This window comes from Onychomys torridus, chromosome 9 (genome assembly GCF_903995425.1).
Source record: "Onychomys torridus chromosome 9, mOncTor1.1, whole genome shotgun sequence".
NCBI lineage: Eukaryota > Metazoa > Chordata > Mammalia > Rodentia > Cricetidae > Onychomys > Onychomys torridus.
This window is the reverse complement of record NC_050451.1, coordinates 45,451,099-45,469,698: the sequence shown is the minus strand read 5'-3', so window position 1 is coordinate 45,469,698 and position 18,600 is coordinate 45,451,099. Positions and strand designations below refer to the sequence as shown.

At 44.9% G+C, this 18,600-nt stretch overlaps 1 protein-coding gene across 1 annotated transcript; it reads left to right on the top strand.

Moving 5' to 3' along the window:
• Nucleotides 1-2,614: 2,614 nt before the first annotated feature.
• On the top strand, nt 2,615-3,868 carry Gja3 (gap junction protein alpha 3). Its single transcript, XM_036198635.1, has one exon. The coding sequence runs from the start codon at nt 2,615-2,617 to the stop codon at nt 3,866-3,868; it is 1,254 nt and encodes a 417-aa protein (XP_036054528.1).
• Nucleotides 3,869-18,600: the final 14,732 nt, after the last annotated feature.

Here is an 18,600-nt window from a genome sequence, read left to right as displayed (position 1 = left end):
AAGGCCTCCTGTCCACAGACCTTGCTGAGGGTGTGCCCTGAAGGAGTGATGTCCACAGATAGAGCACCACCAGATGCCTTCATGAGCCCTATCTGGGCCCTCCACACTCCACCCTAAATCCAAAGCTCCTGGGCCTCTCCCACTTGCCTTTAGCTAGTACAATAATAATACTGCAGCTGTGTGTATGATTCCCTAACACCCAACACAGTACTGGACACATGCTGTGTGCCCACTAACACTACTGAGTGATTAGTGGTTGCAGGCCTTGCTCTGTTGGACTGGAACCTTGGCCCTAAGGAGGAACCCATGGACAGCCAACTCTGGGCACTTCTGGAGCACTTAACAGTGCTCAGATCCCAGTGAGCCTCTGCCTTTGGCTGTCCCATCCAGTTTGGGCTTCCATGGGGACCACAGAGATTTCATACATGATAGGTGAGGTGATTTTAGGTGGTTGGTTAATTATTGAAATGGTGATAAAAATGATCCTTTCTTGTGGTTCTCCTTCATGGTGGCCTTGGAAAGTGTCCATTCGACACTGACAGTCGGACCTTGACTCCCAGCCAACTGACCCAACCAGAGGGTTTTTTCAACCTTGGTTGTTTTTCCCTAAATAATTCAGTGTTGGTCATCTTTCTCATCACATGACAAGACAACAGGAAGACAACTTATTTATTTGGCTCATGGTTTCAGAGGTTCAGCCCATCGTGGTGGTAGGGACTGAAAGAGCAGAGTGGCTCACACCGAAACCCGAGCTCCACTGCCTTGTTACTTTCACTTTTTCCACTCTCTCTGGTCCCCCAACCCATTTGGATGTTGTTGCCCACAAACAGGCTTGGGTCTTGCCCACTCAGTTCATCCTCTCTGGAAATACCCTCAGACATACCCTGAAGTGGGGCTCACCCAACTCCTAGGTGATTCTAAATCTAGACAAGTTGACAGTGAAGATTAGCCATCACAGCAACCACGTGCATGGCATTCTACGGTACCAGGTGTGGTAACGTCAGCCAGAGATGGTTTGAAGTATACGGAAGGGAGTCATAGGTTCTATGCAAGGCCCACACTGCTGAGTACCCCGTGGTTTTATCGTCAGTGAAGAATCTGGCTGGGAGCCAGCCATCTTTGCTGAGGATACATCTTTTCCTGTGCTTGTTCGTATCTATTTTATGTTTTTAAATAAGGCCCCACCTATCCCAGGCTGGCCTCAAATGTCCTATGTAGCCGAGGATGATCTGGAACGTCTGATCCTCCTCCAGCACCTATCAAGTACTAAGATTAACTGCACCCTCCTCTAAGCCTCTTGATTTTCTTTTGAACCAAGAATGTTTAGTAAGAGCTTCTGGCCAAAGGAATAATAATAATAATAATAATAATAATAATAATAATAATAATACTGCTATCAGTATTTTGTTTGTCTGTTTTGAGACAGTTGTTGACATGGAGCCCTAGCTGGCTGGAACTGGTTAGGTAGACCAGGCGACTCTGAACTTTGGGCAGTCCTCATGCGTGCTGAGTAATGTCAGTGTATTTTTTCTTAAATGCTTTTATAATAATTAAAATATTATAATTGTATAATAGTAGGAGAGAGCCTTGTATTTAAGATTTAGCATTATAAACAGTGTTGATATGGAGAAAGAGAAAATGAAGAATGGGTGAGTTGGGAGATCAGCCAGGCGAGAGTTTAGATGGTTGCCCCTGAAGGGCAGCAGTTTGGCAAATGTTCTGTATCCCATGGGCGCAGAAAGGCAGAGGTCTGGAGTGGAGCCAGGTTCCCGGCTCTATGCAGAGGCATTCTGGAGAGGAGGGGACACAGAGTTAGAGGCAGGGGACGCATTTCTCTTTCCTTGTGCCCAGGCTTCCTCATCCCTGAAGTGAGGGATCAGGAGGGTGGTTAAGTCATTTACACCAGCAGTTGCCCACTGTGACGACTGCTGAGTCGTAGTGGTGATTGGTACTCAGTGTCCATGGGGATTGGATTGGCTCCAGGACCCCCACAGATTCCAGGTCCCCTCTATAAAATGGCGAAGTATTTGTAAAGAACCTGTCTCATCCCTCTGCATACTGTATGTCATCTCTGGATGATTTGAGATATCTAATACAATGTAAATGCTGTGGAAATTGTTGCTATACTATGTTGTTTAGGGGATAATGACAGAAAAGTCATACAGGACAACTGCAACCACCAAATACTTTTAAATTCTTTTATTTATTACTGTTACTGTGTGTATGTGTATGATGTGTGTGAGTGCGGGTGCATATGTGCCATGGCCGATGTGTAGGGATCAGAGGACAACGTTCACGAGTCAGTTCTTCCAAATGAATTCCCAGGATCTAACTCGGGTTATTAGCACAATTTTACCACTGAGGAGGAAGAGGAGGAGGAGGAGTAAATAATACAATAAAAATAATACAAGGTCTTTCTGTCTAGCTGAGGCTCCCTGGTTCTGGGATTACAGGCATGCGGCCCCACCCTAGGCCTCCACCTGCTTTGGCTCGGAGGTAGGGGGGACCCGAAGCTACTGGGGGCTGGCAGCACACTGCGGCCATGCTGCTGCGTTGTCCGGCTCTCCCCAGTAGTAACAGCCATGTTCCCCTTGCAGGTTAGCTGTCGGGAGCGATGGGCGACTGGAGCTTCTTGGGGCGGCTGCTGGAGAACGCGCAGGAGCACTCCACAGTCATCGGCAAAGTGTGGCTGACCGTGCTGTTCATCTTCCGCATCCTGGTGCTGGGGGCGGCGGCCGAGGAGGTGTGGGGCGACGAACAGTCAGACTTCACCTGCAACACGCAGCAGCCCGGCTGCGAGAACGTCTGCTACGACCGCGCCTTCCCCATCTCGCACATCCGCTTCTGGGCGCTGCAGATCATCTTTGTGTCCACACCCACCCTCATCTACCTGGGCCACGTGCTGCACATCGTGCGCATGGAGGAGAAGAAGAGGGAGCGGGAGGAGGAGCTGCTGAGGAGAGACAACCCTCAGCACGGCCGTGGCCGTGAGCCGATGCGTACAGCGAGTCCCCGGGACCCACCACTGCGTGACGACCGTGGAAAGGTGCGCATTGCAGGCGCGCTGCTGCGGACCTACGTCTTCAACATCATCTTCAAGACGCTCTTCGAGGTGGGCTTCATCGCGGGCCAGTACTTTCTATATGGCTTCCAGCTGCAGCCACTTTACCGCTGTGACCGCTGGCCCTGCCCCAACACGGTAGACTGCTTCATCTCTAGGCCCACAGAGAAGACCATCTTCGTCATCTTCATGCTAGCTGTGGCCTGTGCGTCACTGGTGCTCAACATGCTGGAGATTTACCACCTGGGCTGGAAGAAGCTCAAGCAAGGGGTTACCAACCACTTCTGCCCAGATGCCTCAGAAACCAAACACAAGCCCTTGGAACCCCTACCCCAGGCCTCCAGCTCTGATCCGCCCAGCGCCTCCATTGGGCTCCCACCTTACTACACACACCCTGCCTGTCCCCCAGTACAGGCAAGGGCCACAGGGTTCCCTGGGGGCCCACCACCACCAGCAGACTTCACAGTGGTAACCCTGAACGATGCACAAGGCAGAGACCAGCCTGTCAAGCGCTGCAATGGCCACCATCTAATCACAGAGCAGAACTGGGCCAGCCGAGTGCCGGAACGGCACACTCCAGCCAGCAAGGCCTCTTCGGCCGCGTCCAGCCCTGAGGGTCGGAAGGGGCTCACGGACAGCAGTGGCAGCAGCTTAGAGGAAAGTGCCTTGGTGGTGACGCCAGAGGAGGGAGAGCAGGCCTTGGCCACCGCAGTGGAGATGCATTCCCCACCCTTGGTCCTCCTGGACCCAGGAAGGTCCAGCAAGGCCAGCAGCGGGCGGGCCAGACCTGGTGACTTGGCCATCTAGCCCTAGTCTCTCCAGACAGCCTTATAAACCTTCCCCTTCCTCCTTAGAAACAAACAAACAACAACAACAAAAACAAAATGCATTTCAAATCGGCAGGTAGGGAGAGAGAGAGAGAGAAAGCCTGACAGCGCTTGGAGTCCCCGGAGACACCGAACAAACCCAGTCAGGTGTCCGTTTTAATGCTGGCTGTTCCTGTCGCTGTGGGATATAGTGGGTCTGACACCACGTGTCTGAGATTGAGAGGGGGCGGGGTTGTTGGCATTTAAAGATGCGTCCCAGCAGCGGTTGCTCTGGGACTCCTCCATCTCATCTGCAGTTACTATTATTCTGCCATGATAAAGCAACAGGTGTTCGCAGCCCTTCAGTGGGAGACAATTGGGTTTCCATTCCTACGCTCTCCAAACCACCCAGAGAGTCACAGAGGCACTTAGCTCTATCTCGGTTTGATACTTTGAACTTAGAGTTGAATTTCATTTGGGATATTTGCCAAACTGTACTAAAAAAAGATTTAGAGGGACTCTAATCTAGTGTCATTTGAGTTTCTGGAATTGCATGTGAAGTCCAGGCTATCCAGCTGCAGGCTGCACGACAATGCCACAAAGAACAGCTGCCCTCCAGAGGGTGGTTCTATGGGGGCAGGACCACAGACATTACTGGTAGAGGCAGGTGGAGATGCAGAGACCCTGGAAAGCCCTTCAGCAGATGAGGAAAATGACGACAGTGTGGCAGGTATGCTGTAGGTGTTTATTCTTTGGTGACATTTTGTGCTTAGCCTGAATGGTAAAAACTATTTGCAACACACACACACACACACACACACACACACACACACACACACATTTTATCTTTCATTTAAAAACATAGCACTGTTAAAATGACTGCTGATCAGGAAGATGTTTAATTAGTTGAGATTTTGAACTTTGCTTTAAGACAAATTCACCTTCCATGTCATCTGACTAATCACTGTGAGGGTGTCTAGATAATAAGTTAATCACTGTGAGAATGTACGCTAGATAAAACTTGGGGGATTCGCGTGCATTTTGAATACTTGAAGTTTTAAAGTTTCCAAACGGGAGGTTCACTACTATAACCAGGACAAATATCTATACAGATGAATCACTGATGACCTACACTTAAAAGTACAAAATAAAACACTTCAAGTTCCCTAACCGTTTTTTGGTGCCTGTTTGCTTTCTAAAGTGTAAATAAAATTGTCTTGATTTGACTGCCTGTGTAAGAGCGTGTGGCTGATTGTGGGTGCCCACTCTGTCTCCACCCACTTAAGTACTGTCCTGCAGGGAAGCTATTTATGTACTGGGCTGGGCAGGAAGAGGGCAGAATCCCTCTGTGGCTCTCACTGCATTGTCTCTGTTACTGACACCCTTTGTCATGAGCCAGTGAACAATGGTCATGCAGAGCCTGCCCCCACCCCACTCCCTTCTACTAAGAATTGTCCATTCTTACTCAGCAAACAGCCTGTATTTTCCCATTTCATTTATTTTTATAAGCTAATCTAATGACTGATTTGGGGCACACCCCACATACTTTCTGTCTCCTATGTTAAAGGGGTGGGGAGTAACCTCCAGACTGAGCCTTTTGTGTGCATACATGTATAGTTCATTAGTGCGTTCCGTTTGCTGTAGAATGTGATGGGCAATCTTTGCCGTTTAAAATACACTGACCCTACATACAGCGCCTGGGCCACAGTTAAGTCCTTTGGAAAATTCTGGATACATAAATACTAGCTCTGCACATGCAGTCTTTGACTTAGGGAGTCGGACTTAGCTTTTTAGAAAGAAGGGTTATGAGAGATCCTGGTGCTAGAAAATTCTGATAAAACAAGCAAACGAACTGCTTGGTTCTCTTGCCAAATGCATCAGCGGTCACCAAACAGCTAACCTTCAGTCGCACACAGATGTGGGTGCTTCCTGAGTTCTGCAAGTTGGACTGAAGTAAATGTTATGTAGGAGCCCTGCGCTTACCCACAGTTGATTTTTGATGGAGTATTTAGTTAGTTTTTAGATTTAAAGACTGGGACTGGAAAGACAGCTTTGGGACCTGAATTGGGTGCCCAGTACCTATGTTTGGTTTTTTTTTGTTTTGTTTTTGCTTTTTTGTTTTGTTTTGTTTTGTTTTTTAAATGGGCTGTGGTAGCTAGCATGTGCCTGTAATCTGAAGCTGGGGAGGGAGAGGCTGCAGGTCTCTGGAGCTGGCTGGCCAGTCTAGCCAAATAGGCTAACTTCAGGTTCAGTGAGAGACCCTGCCTCAGAAACTAAGATGAGGAAGACACTCCATACATGTGCATACTTACATGCACATGCTCAAACACATGAGCACAAACTGAACTCTCTTCACAATATGCTCACAAAATTGCCACTATTATTTGATTAGGCATGATCTAACATAGACATTACCTACAGGCTTCTTCTTAGGCCATGAGAAGAACATGTCTTGCATGGTGTTGCTATTTGAAATACAGTATCTTGGAGGCAGGGCTGCCTGTCCCCTATGGCTGTGTGGGATCACTCTGTACTTGTGTGATAAAAATAGAAATTGATTATGTAGGCAAGAGTCCACACAAATGTTTTCTGGCCATTTCATGAACTAGAGATTTTACCAACACTATTTTTCTCTTTATTTAATAGAAAAAAATTAATTCCTAAGCTTATTAAAATGCATATGCTTATATATAGCTATTGTATTTACATATAATGTTTAATTAAGCATATATTGTTTCAACTGTACCATATAACACAGTCCCTTTAAAAATTTTTGGGACCCGGTGGTGGTGGCACACCCTTATAATCCCAATTCTTGGGAGGCAGAGGCAGATGGATCTCCATGAGTTCGAGGCCAGCCTGGTCTACAAAGCAAGTTCCAGGACAGCCATGGTAGGTACACAGAGAAACCCTGTCTTGAGAAACTTAAAAAAAAAAAAAAATTGAGGTTTTGGTGGTGGTGGTGGTCGTGATGGTGGTGGTGTTGGAGGAGGAGGAGGAGGAGGAGGAGGAGGAGGAGGAGGAGGAGGTGGTGGTGGTGATTTTTGTTTTGTTTTGTTGCTTTGAGACAGGGTCTCTCTGTGTAGTCCTGGCTGTTTTGGAACTTGCTCTGTAGACCAGGACCCTTAAACTCACAGAGATCTACCAGCTTCTGCCTCCTGAGTGCTGGAATTAAAAGCATGCACCACCACCACCCGGCTACTTCTTATAACTATTTAGACTCTCAGACATCAATTGACCCTGAGCCCAAGCTAAGGGGTGATAAAATGTGAACAGGAATAGCCACAGAACACAACCCATTCTTAAATTCTAGACATTCCTTATATTACCACCTTATGATTGATTTTACTGAGCTAGTTTTGTTTAAAACTAAATCCAATAGAGAAAAGAAAAAGAGAGGTCAGGTAGCAATGCATACTTCTGGCATATCCTGGCTCTGGATAAGTAAGTAGACGGAGCATAGTGAGGAGAGAGGTGTACACATGCATTCTGATATGTGGTTTTGGGACAGGGTCTCACTCTACAGCTTAGGCTGGCCTGGATCTCGTGGAAGTTCTCCTGCCTCAACCTCCTAGTGCTAGAATTACAGACATGAGCTACTACATCTGGCTCAGAGTATTGGTTCTTGGGGTCTGTTGTTGTTTTAGATAGAGTCTCTAGCCCAGGCTAGCCTTGAACTCCCTATGCCACCAATTCTAACCTGTGGGTCAAAACCCTGTTGGGGGTTGAATGACCCCTGCACAGGGATCACATGTCACATGCACATCAGATATTTGCATTATGATTCATAACAGTAGCAAAATTACAGTTGTGAAGTAGCAATGAAAATAATTTTATGGTTGGGGTCACCACAACATGAGGAACTGGTATTAAAAGGTCACAGCATTAGGATGGTTGAAAAACACTGCCCTACAAAGCTAAGCATGACCTTGACCTTCTGATCCTCCTGACTCTACCTCCCCAAAGCTAGGATTATGGGTATGTGCCACCTGATTAGGAAATGCAGTGGATCAAACCCAGGGCCTCTTGCCTGCTATGAAAGCACACTACAAACTGAGCTATGTCCCCAGCCCTTAGAGAATAGAATTTTTATAAAAGGTGCCTAGCACCAAGCATGCTAGCACATGCACATAATTCCAGCATGTGGGAGGCTGCTGAGGCGGACTGTGAGTTCTGGACCAGTCTGAACTCTAGTGTGAGACCTTGTCTCAAAAGAGCAAAATGGGAGCCAGGAATGGTGGCACACACCTTTGATCTCAACACTTGGGAGGCAGAGGAGGGAGGATCTCTTTGAGTTCAAGGCCAGCCTAGTCTACATAATGAGTTCCAGGACAGCCAGGGTTATGTAGAAAGATCGTGTGTATGTGTGTGTGTGTGTGTGTGTGTGTGTGTGTGTGTGTGTGTGTGTGTGTTGTGTTGTGTTGTGTTGTGTTTTAAGACAGTTTCTTTGTGTAGCCTGGGATGCCCTGGAACTCACTCTGTAGCCCAGGCTGGCCTCGAACTCACAGAGATCTGCCTGCCTCTGCCCCCCAAGTGCTGGGATAAAAGTTGTATATCACCACTGTCTGGCTTGAGATTCTGTCTCAAAAACAAGCAAATAAAGAAATCAGAACAAAATGGAGAGAAGGGAGTGAGGGAACAGAGAGTACCTAGAGTAAGACAGACGGTAACTCAAACATTGTCTCATTCAAAGCTGACCTCATTGGGTTGAGGTATCTTTTGCAGTTAAGCTCATTATGGTCAGTATTAATATTTTTTTAATTCATAGGGAATTCCTGAATAAAATCTTTTCTTGAACTTTTTGTCTTTCTTCTGATCTTTGTTAGTAATCAGTTCATGGATCTCCACCATGATAAAGACTCGAAACTTATGGCATGACTTAAGAGTACAGATGTGTTCAGTAAAGAACAGTAAGTTAACCAGACAGTGGTGGCGCACGCCTTTAATCCCAGCATTTGGGAGGCAGAGGCAGGCAGATTTCTGAGTTCAAGGCTAGACTGGTCTACAGAACAAGTTCCAGGACAGCCAGGGTTAAAAGAAACAAAAGAACAGTAAGTTTCCACCACAGTGTGGATTTAGTCTAACATCCTTTAAATACCAGGTGAGGGCATCACGAATTTCCAGTTAGGGAGGAGGGGTGAGGGGGCGTGGCATGTACAAGCCTGAATGCTCCACCCTGGCACCAAAAGCCATGGAGGAGAAAATCTCTCTTCCTATATCTGCATTACACTGCAAACCTCAGGTCCACTCTGAGATTTCTTACTACTGAAAAGATTTTTTTCCCCTTACAAAACCTTTGACTAATACTCTTGGGCAGGTTAGCAATTTCATGACACTAGAAAGAACAATTCCAGAATTGCTTCTAGAGAGTTCTATTAGACTAATATGAGACAATAGTCACATGTCAATCTCAACTTTGCTCCTATCTTTACAAAACTCTTACTTAATTTTTTAAAATTTACTTATTTGTGTCAAAACACATTTTTTGTCTTTCCTGGATTACACTGTAACTGGAAAATAAGCATTTTCTAAAAATCAGCAGTAACAAGTGCCGTATGTTTAAATTGCTAGTGGGCAAAGTGTTTGTCTGAATAGATTCCCTGAGCAGGATTCCTGAACAAGTTCCGTTTTATTAAGATAAGGAGCAGAGAGCTGCATCCTATAGAAGCTTAAGAAATTATTGCTGTGACCCTTCTGCCGTCCCCGGGCTCCTCCCACCTTGACATAAGACTCTCCAGAACTCTTCGGAGGTCACTCCTGGGGTGACTCACCACATGCCCAGCAACTTTTATTTTAAACAAAGCATTTGAACTGAGCCTCGTGGCTCTAATCTAGCTTCCTGGGAGGCTGAGACTGTACACACATGGTGCACACACATACATACATGCAGGCAAAATAATCTTGTGTAATATAAATGCATCTTTTTAAAAAGAAAGACAATCCACCCATAGCTGGGAGCCCTATTCCAGCTAGAAGCCTGGCTGCTGCCCCATCTTTTATACTTTATTCGCATCCTTGAGTTTCAGAGTGACTTCCTGAGTGAGGAAATAGATCAGGTAACATGACAGCACTGGATTGTGTCCCATCCCCCCTCCTGGGACCTGTGAATGTTACCTCACTGCCACAGAGACTTCCTAGATCTGTCTAAATTAAGGCTCCTGAATGGGCACATGACCTGGGCTCTAAAGGTGGAAGATGTATGATCTCAGGGTCCTCAGAAGGTAACTGGAGAAGCAGAAATGAGAGAAATGCATGAATGCACAGTGCATGCTACGTATGCATGTGCATGCACATCCACACATCCACACAGAAGAAAGAACCTGAAGCGATGGATTTGGAAGATGGAGGAAGGCCCGAGAGCCACGGAGGGCAAAGAGTCACTGGGAGCCCAGAGCCCAGCAGAGCTGACACCTTGACTGGAGCCCGGTGTTGACGTTGGATTTCTGGCTTGCAGGATGGTTAGGATGAGAGATTTCTACACTAATCTCATTGCGGTTTGTTGCAGGAACCACAGGGGAGCCAACCAAAAGACATAACTAGATCTCACTCCAAACTAGCCTGGAACTTTCTATGTAGCCCTCCTGTTAAAACCTGCCGATATGATGGCTCGTTCAAGTAGTCCTGGCACTTGGGAAGCTGAGGCAAGAAGATGCTGTGAGTCTGAGGCCAGTCAGTGCTATGTAATTTCAGGACAGTCTGGAAATGGTTCCCCCACTACAGGAAAGAACTTCTTCACTTCCTACCTCCTCCATCCTGGCTGTCACATCCAGGATAGAGATGAGTCACCTTCACTGATTTGTTTTGAAGGACACAGCTTGAGCATAACCAGAGAGCAAAAAGATGCAGAGGGCTAGGTGGGTGATGTCACACCACCTCCCAGTACCATGGGGCCTAGTACAGCTAAAGAATGATCTAATTAGGAACATGTCTAAAAGGGTTGTCATTATCGACAATGTTTTGATGATCCCAGTCTTTTTCTTTTTAAGCTTTGCATTCTATAAGACACATCCTAGAGGATCACAAAACAAAGGAATCAATAAATATTTAATACTCTGGGTTTCCTGTTAATTTTTTCAGGCATTTAACACAATCTGATCAGTTAAGTTTCTGTTTGAGCTGAAATCCTTTTACTTGTTAAATACAGCTGTCACATGTGCACGTCAGGTTATGTCTACTTGTAATCGTTGATAATTGTAAATTGTAATCAAACAAAATTGTAAAAGGTCTAAACACTTTGAAGATTCAGATTCTGCTCAAAAGTGAATGCTCAGGACTGTGCTGTGCTGTTGACTCCTCTGTGGTCTAGGATTTGCTTAGGAATCCTCTTAGAGAGTCCTATAGCCGTGATATGTTGATAGTCTGCTACAAAAAGACATGCCATGTCCTGAAGATAGCATTTCGCAGCGCTCTTCACCAGTCCTGCTCGGAACATTCTTTCTGACCCTACTCCACAAAGTACCCTGAGCCTCGGAGACCAAGCACTCAACAGAGACTAAATATTCTTCAATATTTCATAGCAGACTTTAGGTAAACCCATCCTGAGAACCTTTCCTTCTGGAACTCTCTAGAACTCCTAGTCTCTTAAATTTAGCCAAGAATAAAAGGCTTTTGACATTTTCTCCTTGAATGTCTGTGCACATGCATGCGCGCACACACATGCACACACACACAGAACGTGGGATCAGATCAAACAGGAAGGGCCTCCCTCCTTGTTGGATGACCAGACCAAACCAAACCACAAGATGGGTTAATCAGTGATGTCTTCACAGAAAATTGTCCTGAGACATGGACAATTTTGACCAAAATGGAGTCATGGGCTGCAGAGATGGCTCAGTGGTTAAGAGCAGTGGCTGCTCTTCCAAAGGTCCTGAGTTCAGTTCCTAGTGACCACATGGTAGCTCACAACCATCTGTAATGAGCTCTTGGGTCCTCTTTTGGTGTACAGACAGAACATTGTATACATAACACACACACACACACCTCATCTCATTGGGCCATTAAAAATAAAAATAAATAAAGCTAGGTGTGGTGACTCATGCCTTTAAGTTCAGCACTGGGGAAGCTGAAGCTGACAGATCTGTGTGAGTTCCAGGCCATCCACAATTACAAGGTAAGACTCAGACTCAATCATAATAATAATAAGGAGAAAAGAAAGCTTTCCATGAACATGGGCTTTACAGAAAGCTCTTCAGAAGATACTTAAAGAGATTCTTTGGAATGAACAGAAAAGTAAACCATCCACAGGGAAGAATAAACCACTTTTGAATAAGTTAAGCAAGAGCTGAGTGGTTGTGACACATGCCTTTGATCCTAGCACTTGGGAGGCAGAAGCAGGTGGATTTCTGAGTTTAAGGCTGGCCTAATCTACAGAGTGAGTTCCAGACAGCCAGGACTATACACAGAGAAACCCTGTCTTGAAAAATAAAAACACAAACAAACAAGAAAGGAATAGCAAAACACCAAATACTACAAAATCAACAAAATGGTAGAAAATAATATACACTTCTCAATGGCTCCAAATACTGATAATCTCCATTCTCTGTTCAAAAACACGGACTACCCAGATTGGATTAGGGGGCAGGAACTATCCACTTGATGTCTCTAAGAAATACCTCCTCATGAGACAAATACTTCCTGTGAGTGGAAGGATTAAAAAACAAGCAGAACCAGGACACAAGGAGCCCTCACTGGTCTAGATCTGACAAAATAGGGGGAAAAAATGGCTCTTCATACCAATTGGCGATTCATACCAATTCATACAACCAACAGTACATTATAATTCTAAACATAAACACACCAAATGTGACTGTGCCTAATTCCACAAACAAATACTACTACTTTAGCACAGTAACAGTGGGCAACTTGAACACCCCAATTTCATCAATCAACAGGTTATCCAGGCAAAAAATTGAGAAACATCTGAATCAAACAGCATCATGGGTCAAGTGGACTTAACTGTCTCTACAGAGCATTCCATCCAAACACTGAAGAATATACTATTTTCTCAACAGACCACAGAACTTTCTCTAAATTAGATCATATATTAGATATAAAGCAAGTCTCAACAAATAAAGGGAACCTGGGATAATTCCCATATTCTGTCGGTTCACAATAAAATAAAATTTCAAATCCACAGGAAGAGAAACTCCTGAATACTCATGGAGATTAAATTACACAATGCTAAACCAGGCAGTAGTGGCACATGCCTTTAATCCCAGCATTCAGGAAGCAGTGGCAGGCAGATCTCTTCAAGGCCAGCCTACAGAGCGAGTTCCAGGACAGCCAAGGCTACACAGAGAAACCTTGTCTCAAAAAACAAAAACCTAAGTTACTACTGAATGATGAAGAGGTCATTGAAGAAATAAAATATTCTTTAAATCAAATAAAAATGAAAACACAATATACCCAAACCATGGGTCATGGTGAAAGCAGTCCCAAGAGGGAAGTTTATAACTGAGTGCCACATGATCCAATCACAGAGATTCTATCTTAGTTACTTTTCTGTGGCCATAATAAAGTACCCTGATAAAAAGCAACTTAAAGGGGAAAGGGTTTATTTTGATGTGCCCTTTCAGGGAGATAGAGCCCATTATTGGGAGGAAGATATGGAAACAGTCAAGGAAGGCTGAGAGGCAAAAGCAGGAAGCTGGCTGATCACATTGCAACCACACTCAGAAAGCAGAGACAGAAAAGGAGAGGATGGCTTAGCCCAAGGGAAGCAAAGAAGTAATCAGAGTCTGGAGGTAATCACTGTTCTGTCAAGGTCACTGTGAGCAAGGAATGGAAACAAGGGTGCTTAGGACGGACCTGAGCTTTGGTGGACGAGGACTCAGAACACTAGCACCCAAGGAGCCAAGTGTACAGCCCAGGGTGCCTCCAAATAGTCCAATATGCTAGCATCTCAAAGGATGTGTCTTAAAATTGGAAATCTCTCCAAGGACTGCAAGCCAGCTTTATCTGTGCTGATTCCTGGTGCTGAGTGGGAAGGGGTCTTCCTACTCAGGTGACTTTGCTATAGACTGGCGCTCACAGGAATTTGCATCCTGACTCCATATCACCAACTGGACAAAATACTTCCAAGCTGAGACTTGGGTTTCAGGTGTCTATATACCAGGAGAGATGCCTGCAAATCTTCACAGGGGAGGCAGTACTTTTCACCAATAAGCCACATGCAAACAGCTTCAGGCGACTCTTCCAGGAGAAAGAATTGTATTTTTTTTTTTAATCTTTACACAGCTCTCAGGAAAATTCATCTTGTGAACAAAGAAATGAGGTTCAGGGAGTGAGAGTAAGCAGGAGAGACCTACAGAGACTTTTGATGTAAGAATTATCAATGCAGCATATGTTTTAAGAACTGAAAGACTGGAAATACAGATGGATAACAAGGAATAATAAATGAAGACTGAATGAAAGCTTACAGATTACATAGACACAACAGAAAACTCAATGGGTAGGTTGGACACAGAGTTAAGGAAAGACTCAGCAAACTAAATAATAAAGCCAGAATGGGGTGTCGTGGCACACACCTGTGACCCCACGGTAGAGGCAGGAGGATTGCCATAAATTCAAAGTCAGCCTAGGTGACTGTATTTGACATGATTCTCTAGAGCAATAAAATTTACAGAATCAAATGAATATAAATATATAATGTGTATATGGGATTTATTAGAATGTTTTATAGGCTGTGGTCCAGCTAATCCAACAATGGCTGCCTATGAACAGAACATCTTACAATACAGTAGGTATTGGTTCACTGAGGCTGAATGTCTCAGCTGGTATTCAGCATATGCAAGAATCTCAAAGTGGCCTCTAATGCACTGGTGATGAACTTTCCTAAAGCTTTGACACTTTGATATGGCTCCTTGTGTTGTGGTGATCCCAAAACATGGAATTATTTTCATTGTTACTTCATAACTATAATTTTGCTCCTTTTATGAATTGGAATGTAAATATCAGATATACGCCATGGTATTTGGTAAACCCTGTGTAAGGGTACCTTTCAACACTCAAAGGAAGGAGTCACAACCTGTATGATGAGAATCACTACCCTAACACCAGTGAAGAGATGGACTTGCTAGGGAGGGCAATGGTAAGCACCCTATCAAAACATCTGGATTATTGGGGTTATCTCCCAAAAATAGCCATCAGAAGTCCACCCTTGTTAATTTGACAATCATATTACATTGTATCATATTTAACTTCCAAATGAAATACTAACGAGGTTATAATTACACCAAAGTGACATAACAGTCCAATATAAAATAGCAAAAGCATTATATATTTAACCAGGTCATAATTATGCCTGAAATAACTATCCCTTTTACAACTTCCAAGGCATTATAAATTTAGGACAGATGTCAAGGACACTTGACACACATTCTTTTAGTATCTGAAACTTAAAAGTGATAACTTTTAATATTCTCCTAATTGATGTTACATCACTCCACTGCACAGCTACATCTCCAGCTCCAAACAGTTTCTATTTTATTCTGGAGAATTTGAGGCTCTGAAACACTGACCATGTGTTCCACAACAAGAGGGCTAGAGAATGGAAACAGTGTTGAGCTGTTTTCCATGGAAGCAGGGGTTCCCCTTGTAGTACAGGAGACACAATGCCAGGAGTCTGATGAACATAGAGGGTAGAGGGCAGGTCCCAGTCACTCAGGAATAAAATTCCACCAGTACCACATCCCCTGCCCCTCTACTGGCCCCCATTGAAATGACAAGGATGAGGCAGGAGTTTCTTTAGAGACTTTTATTTGATTCCACTTGTTACTCGTAACTGAGGAGGCAGAGAAAGAAGCTTACACATACAAAACATAATGATTCCAGAGTTGTTAGAGAAAATTCAAGGAATCTCCAGTATCTTCTCTGAGAGCCTTGGTGGTCATAAGCAGTTGACCATGGCTGAAGAAGGCTGGCATCTCCAGGGATAAGGCAGGAAGTAGGTGTGGAACTGTCAAAGGATAGCTGGGATTCCATGGACCCATCTGGGAACCAGTTAATCCTCCCTGGATATCATCAGTAATGGGTTCCCTGAGACTCTCCAGAAGGTCAGAGATGCCTTGATCCCAAGACTGGTACACAGGAGATGGAAATACCATTGGAGCCTGAATGTACATTGAAAGCGGGGATTTACCAGCCCAATCATAGAGAGGTTCTGAGAGAAGAAACACAGATCAAAAGCACGGCACCTCCACCCTCATTAAATCACATTCAGTAATTGCCTATCTTGTCTGTCATAGTCAGCAATAGACAAGTCTAAATTCCATTGCCTGGGGTAACAGAGAAAGACTGGCAGACTGTGATAGAGACCTGTGGGAAAGGGGCTTGCCTACAACGTGTGATGTGCTCTCTGCTCAATCATGAACAGGTGAGATGGTGACCAGTTCTAGAGAACGTCAGAGGTCCAAACAGAAAGGACTCACCTGGAAAATGGCTTCCCTGTAATCTGGAGCCCAGGGTCCTAAACAGGGCCTCCTTCTCATAAGGAGAAAACACCACTTCTATTCTAGGTCTCTCATTACATAAAGCCCTGTGCAGATTCAGCAGACTTAGCAGCAGGTTGAAACAGCATTGCCAGATCTTCCACAGGTCCCACTCACAGAGTTGTTATAGAATGGCCCTGGTTTTCTTGTATATCTTCCTGCCTGTGTGGCCAACTTCCTGTTCAACAACTTCCTACTCCAGCAGGAACATCCCAATTTCATAGTCATTCCATGGCCTATGGGAAGAACCTTTAAAGGACAGAAGGATGGGACTGGAATATGTCCCAGCATGCACATACACATCTGAATTTTTCTTGGGGACTCTTCCTGCACACTTACCAGCCACAGTGCCGTCCTTCACCGATCATGAGGTTACCAACACTAGCTTCCCGACCAAGGACTAGGCATCCACCTGGCTGGTAATTACAAGGAGTATACTCTCTGGGAGAGCATAGGTGTCTTCAGTTTTAGAAAATACATTTCAGAATAGAAGAGGCTCTCACAGGACATGTGGGTTCTGGGAACGCTGTCCCCACCTACACTCATAACCACCCTCTCACAATCCAGGGAGCTTATCACAGACCCCTGAACCTCTGTCTCTTTACTGAAAGAAGGTTAGAGATCAGGAACCACTGAGTACCTCTCCATTCCCACCACAGCTGCTCACATCTGGGGTCTGGCATCGACCCGGGAATCCCACAACCAGAACTGCAGTGAAAGGTTTTTGGTTTAATTTGGTTTAAGTCAGCCTTTTTTTCTGTCCCTGTCTATCTGTCAGTCTGTCTGTGTGTGTGTGTGTGTGTGTGTGTGTCAGTCTGTCTGTCTGTGTGTGTCTGTGTGTCTGTCTGTCTCTTTGTCTGACTCTCTCTGTCTCTCTCCCATACTCTGTTGGTGTGTGAGGGTGTCTTGAGATGATTTACTACAATCCATTGCAACCTGTGGTCCCGCTAAGCCAACAATGGCTGCCTATGAACAGAAGGTCTAAGGATCCAGTGGCTGGAGTTCCCACCCAAGAACTTTCTCAGCTGGTCTTCAGGATCAGCCAAACTCTCAAAGAAGTAGCCTCTCATGGAGTGGTTCTCAACTTTCCTAATGCTCAGAACTTTCAATAAAATTCCACATGTTGTGGTGATATCTAACCATACAATTATTTTGTTGATACTTCATAATGATACTATTGTTAATGTTCCAAATCCTAATGCATAAGTCTGATGATTGAGGTGTTTTAGGAGATCCCTGTAATACACTTGGTTGTTCCACCCATCAATGTGGTCTTGACCCATGGATTGTGAACCCTTGCCCTAGTCCCACTCTGCCCTTATGAAACATCTGTTTTCCAACCTCAAAGATCCAGATCAGAAGTGGAACATGCCTCAAAATGGATTATGCAAAAATCCCTCATGATTGTGCCCACCCACTTTGGTGTTCTAGCTAAACGTGAATGTAGTCAAGTTGACAACGGTTAAGGACACCCATGAGTCCATCCCTATCCAACTGGACAGCCTTTTATATCACCTAATGTCACGCCTAATTCCCAAGGTTAACAAGATCCACCTCACAATGATCCCTAGAGTGAGTGACACTGTGTGATATGACCATCTCGTCTAGGTGGAAAATAGTGATGTGACTATCCAACGTTGAAAGACAATGGGATTATACATTTAACCCGGTCAAAATGACAGCTCACGCCATGTAACTGTCCTTCATTCAAAGAGAAACGCTTTCTAAACTTAGACTAGGTAGCAATGTCCCCTATTGGGCCTTCTTATAAATTTAAACTCATATCAGAGAAACCTTGATGTTCTCTGACTTGATGTTCCATCAGTGCACCGCACAGACATTACTCCAGCTCTAACTGCCTTCCATTGCAATCTGAGGAGTCTGAGGCTCTGAAACACTAACCCTGATTGCTACAACAGGAGGGATAGCGAATGGACACAGTGCTGAGCTGTCTGTGGCAGCAGGGCTTGCCCTGGCAGTGGAGGAGACACTGTACAAGGAGTCTGATGAAGACAGAGGTTAGAGGCCAAGTCCCAGTCACCCAGGAGTAAAGCGCCATCATTACCACCTCCCCTGCCCCACCACACTTATTGGCTCTACTGAAAGGACAAGGAGGAGGCGGGAGTTTCTTTTGAAATGTTTATTTGATTCCACCTATTACTCTTCACTGAAGAGGCAGAGAAAAAAGCTTCATATACAGAACATAACGATTCCCATGTTGTTAGAGAAAATTCAAGGAATCCCC

What these genes read in the sequence shown, in the direction of transcription:
- Gja3 (XM_036198635.1), top strand. Translation starts at nt 2,615, where the DNA reads ATGGGCGACTGGAGCTTCTTGGGGCGGCTGCTGGAGAACGCGCAGGAG.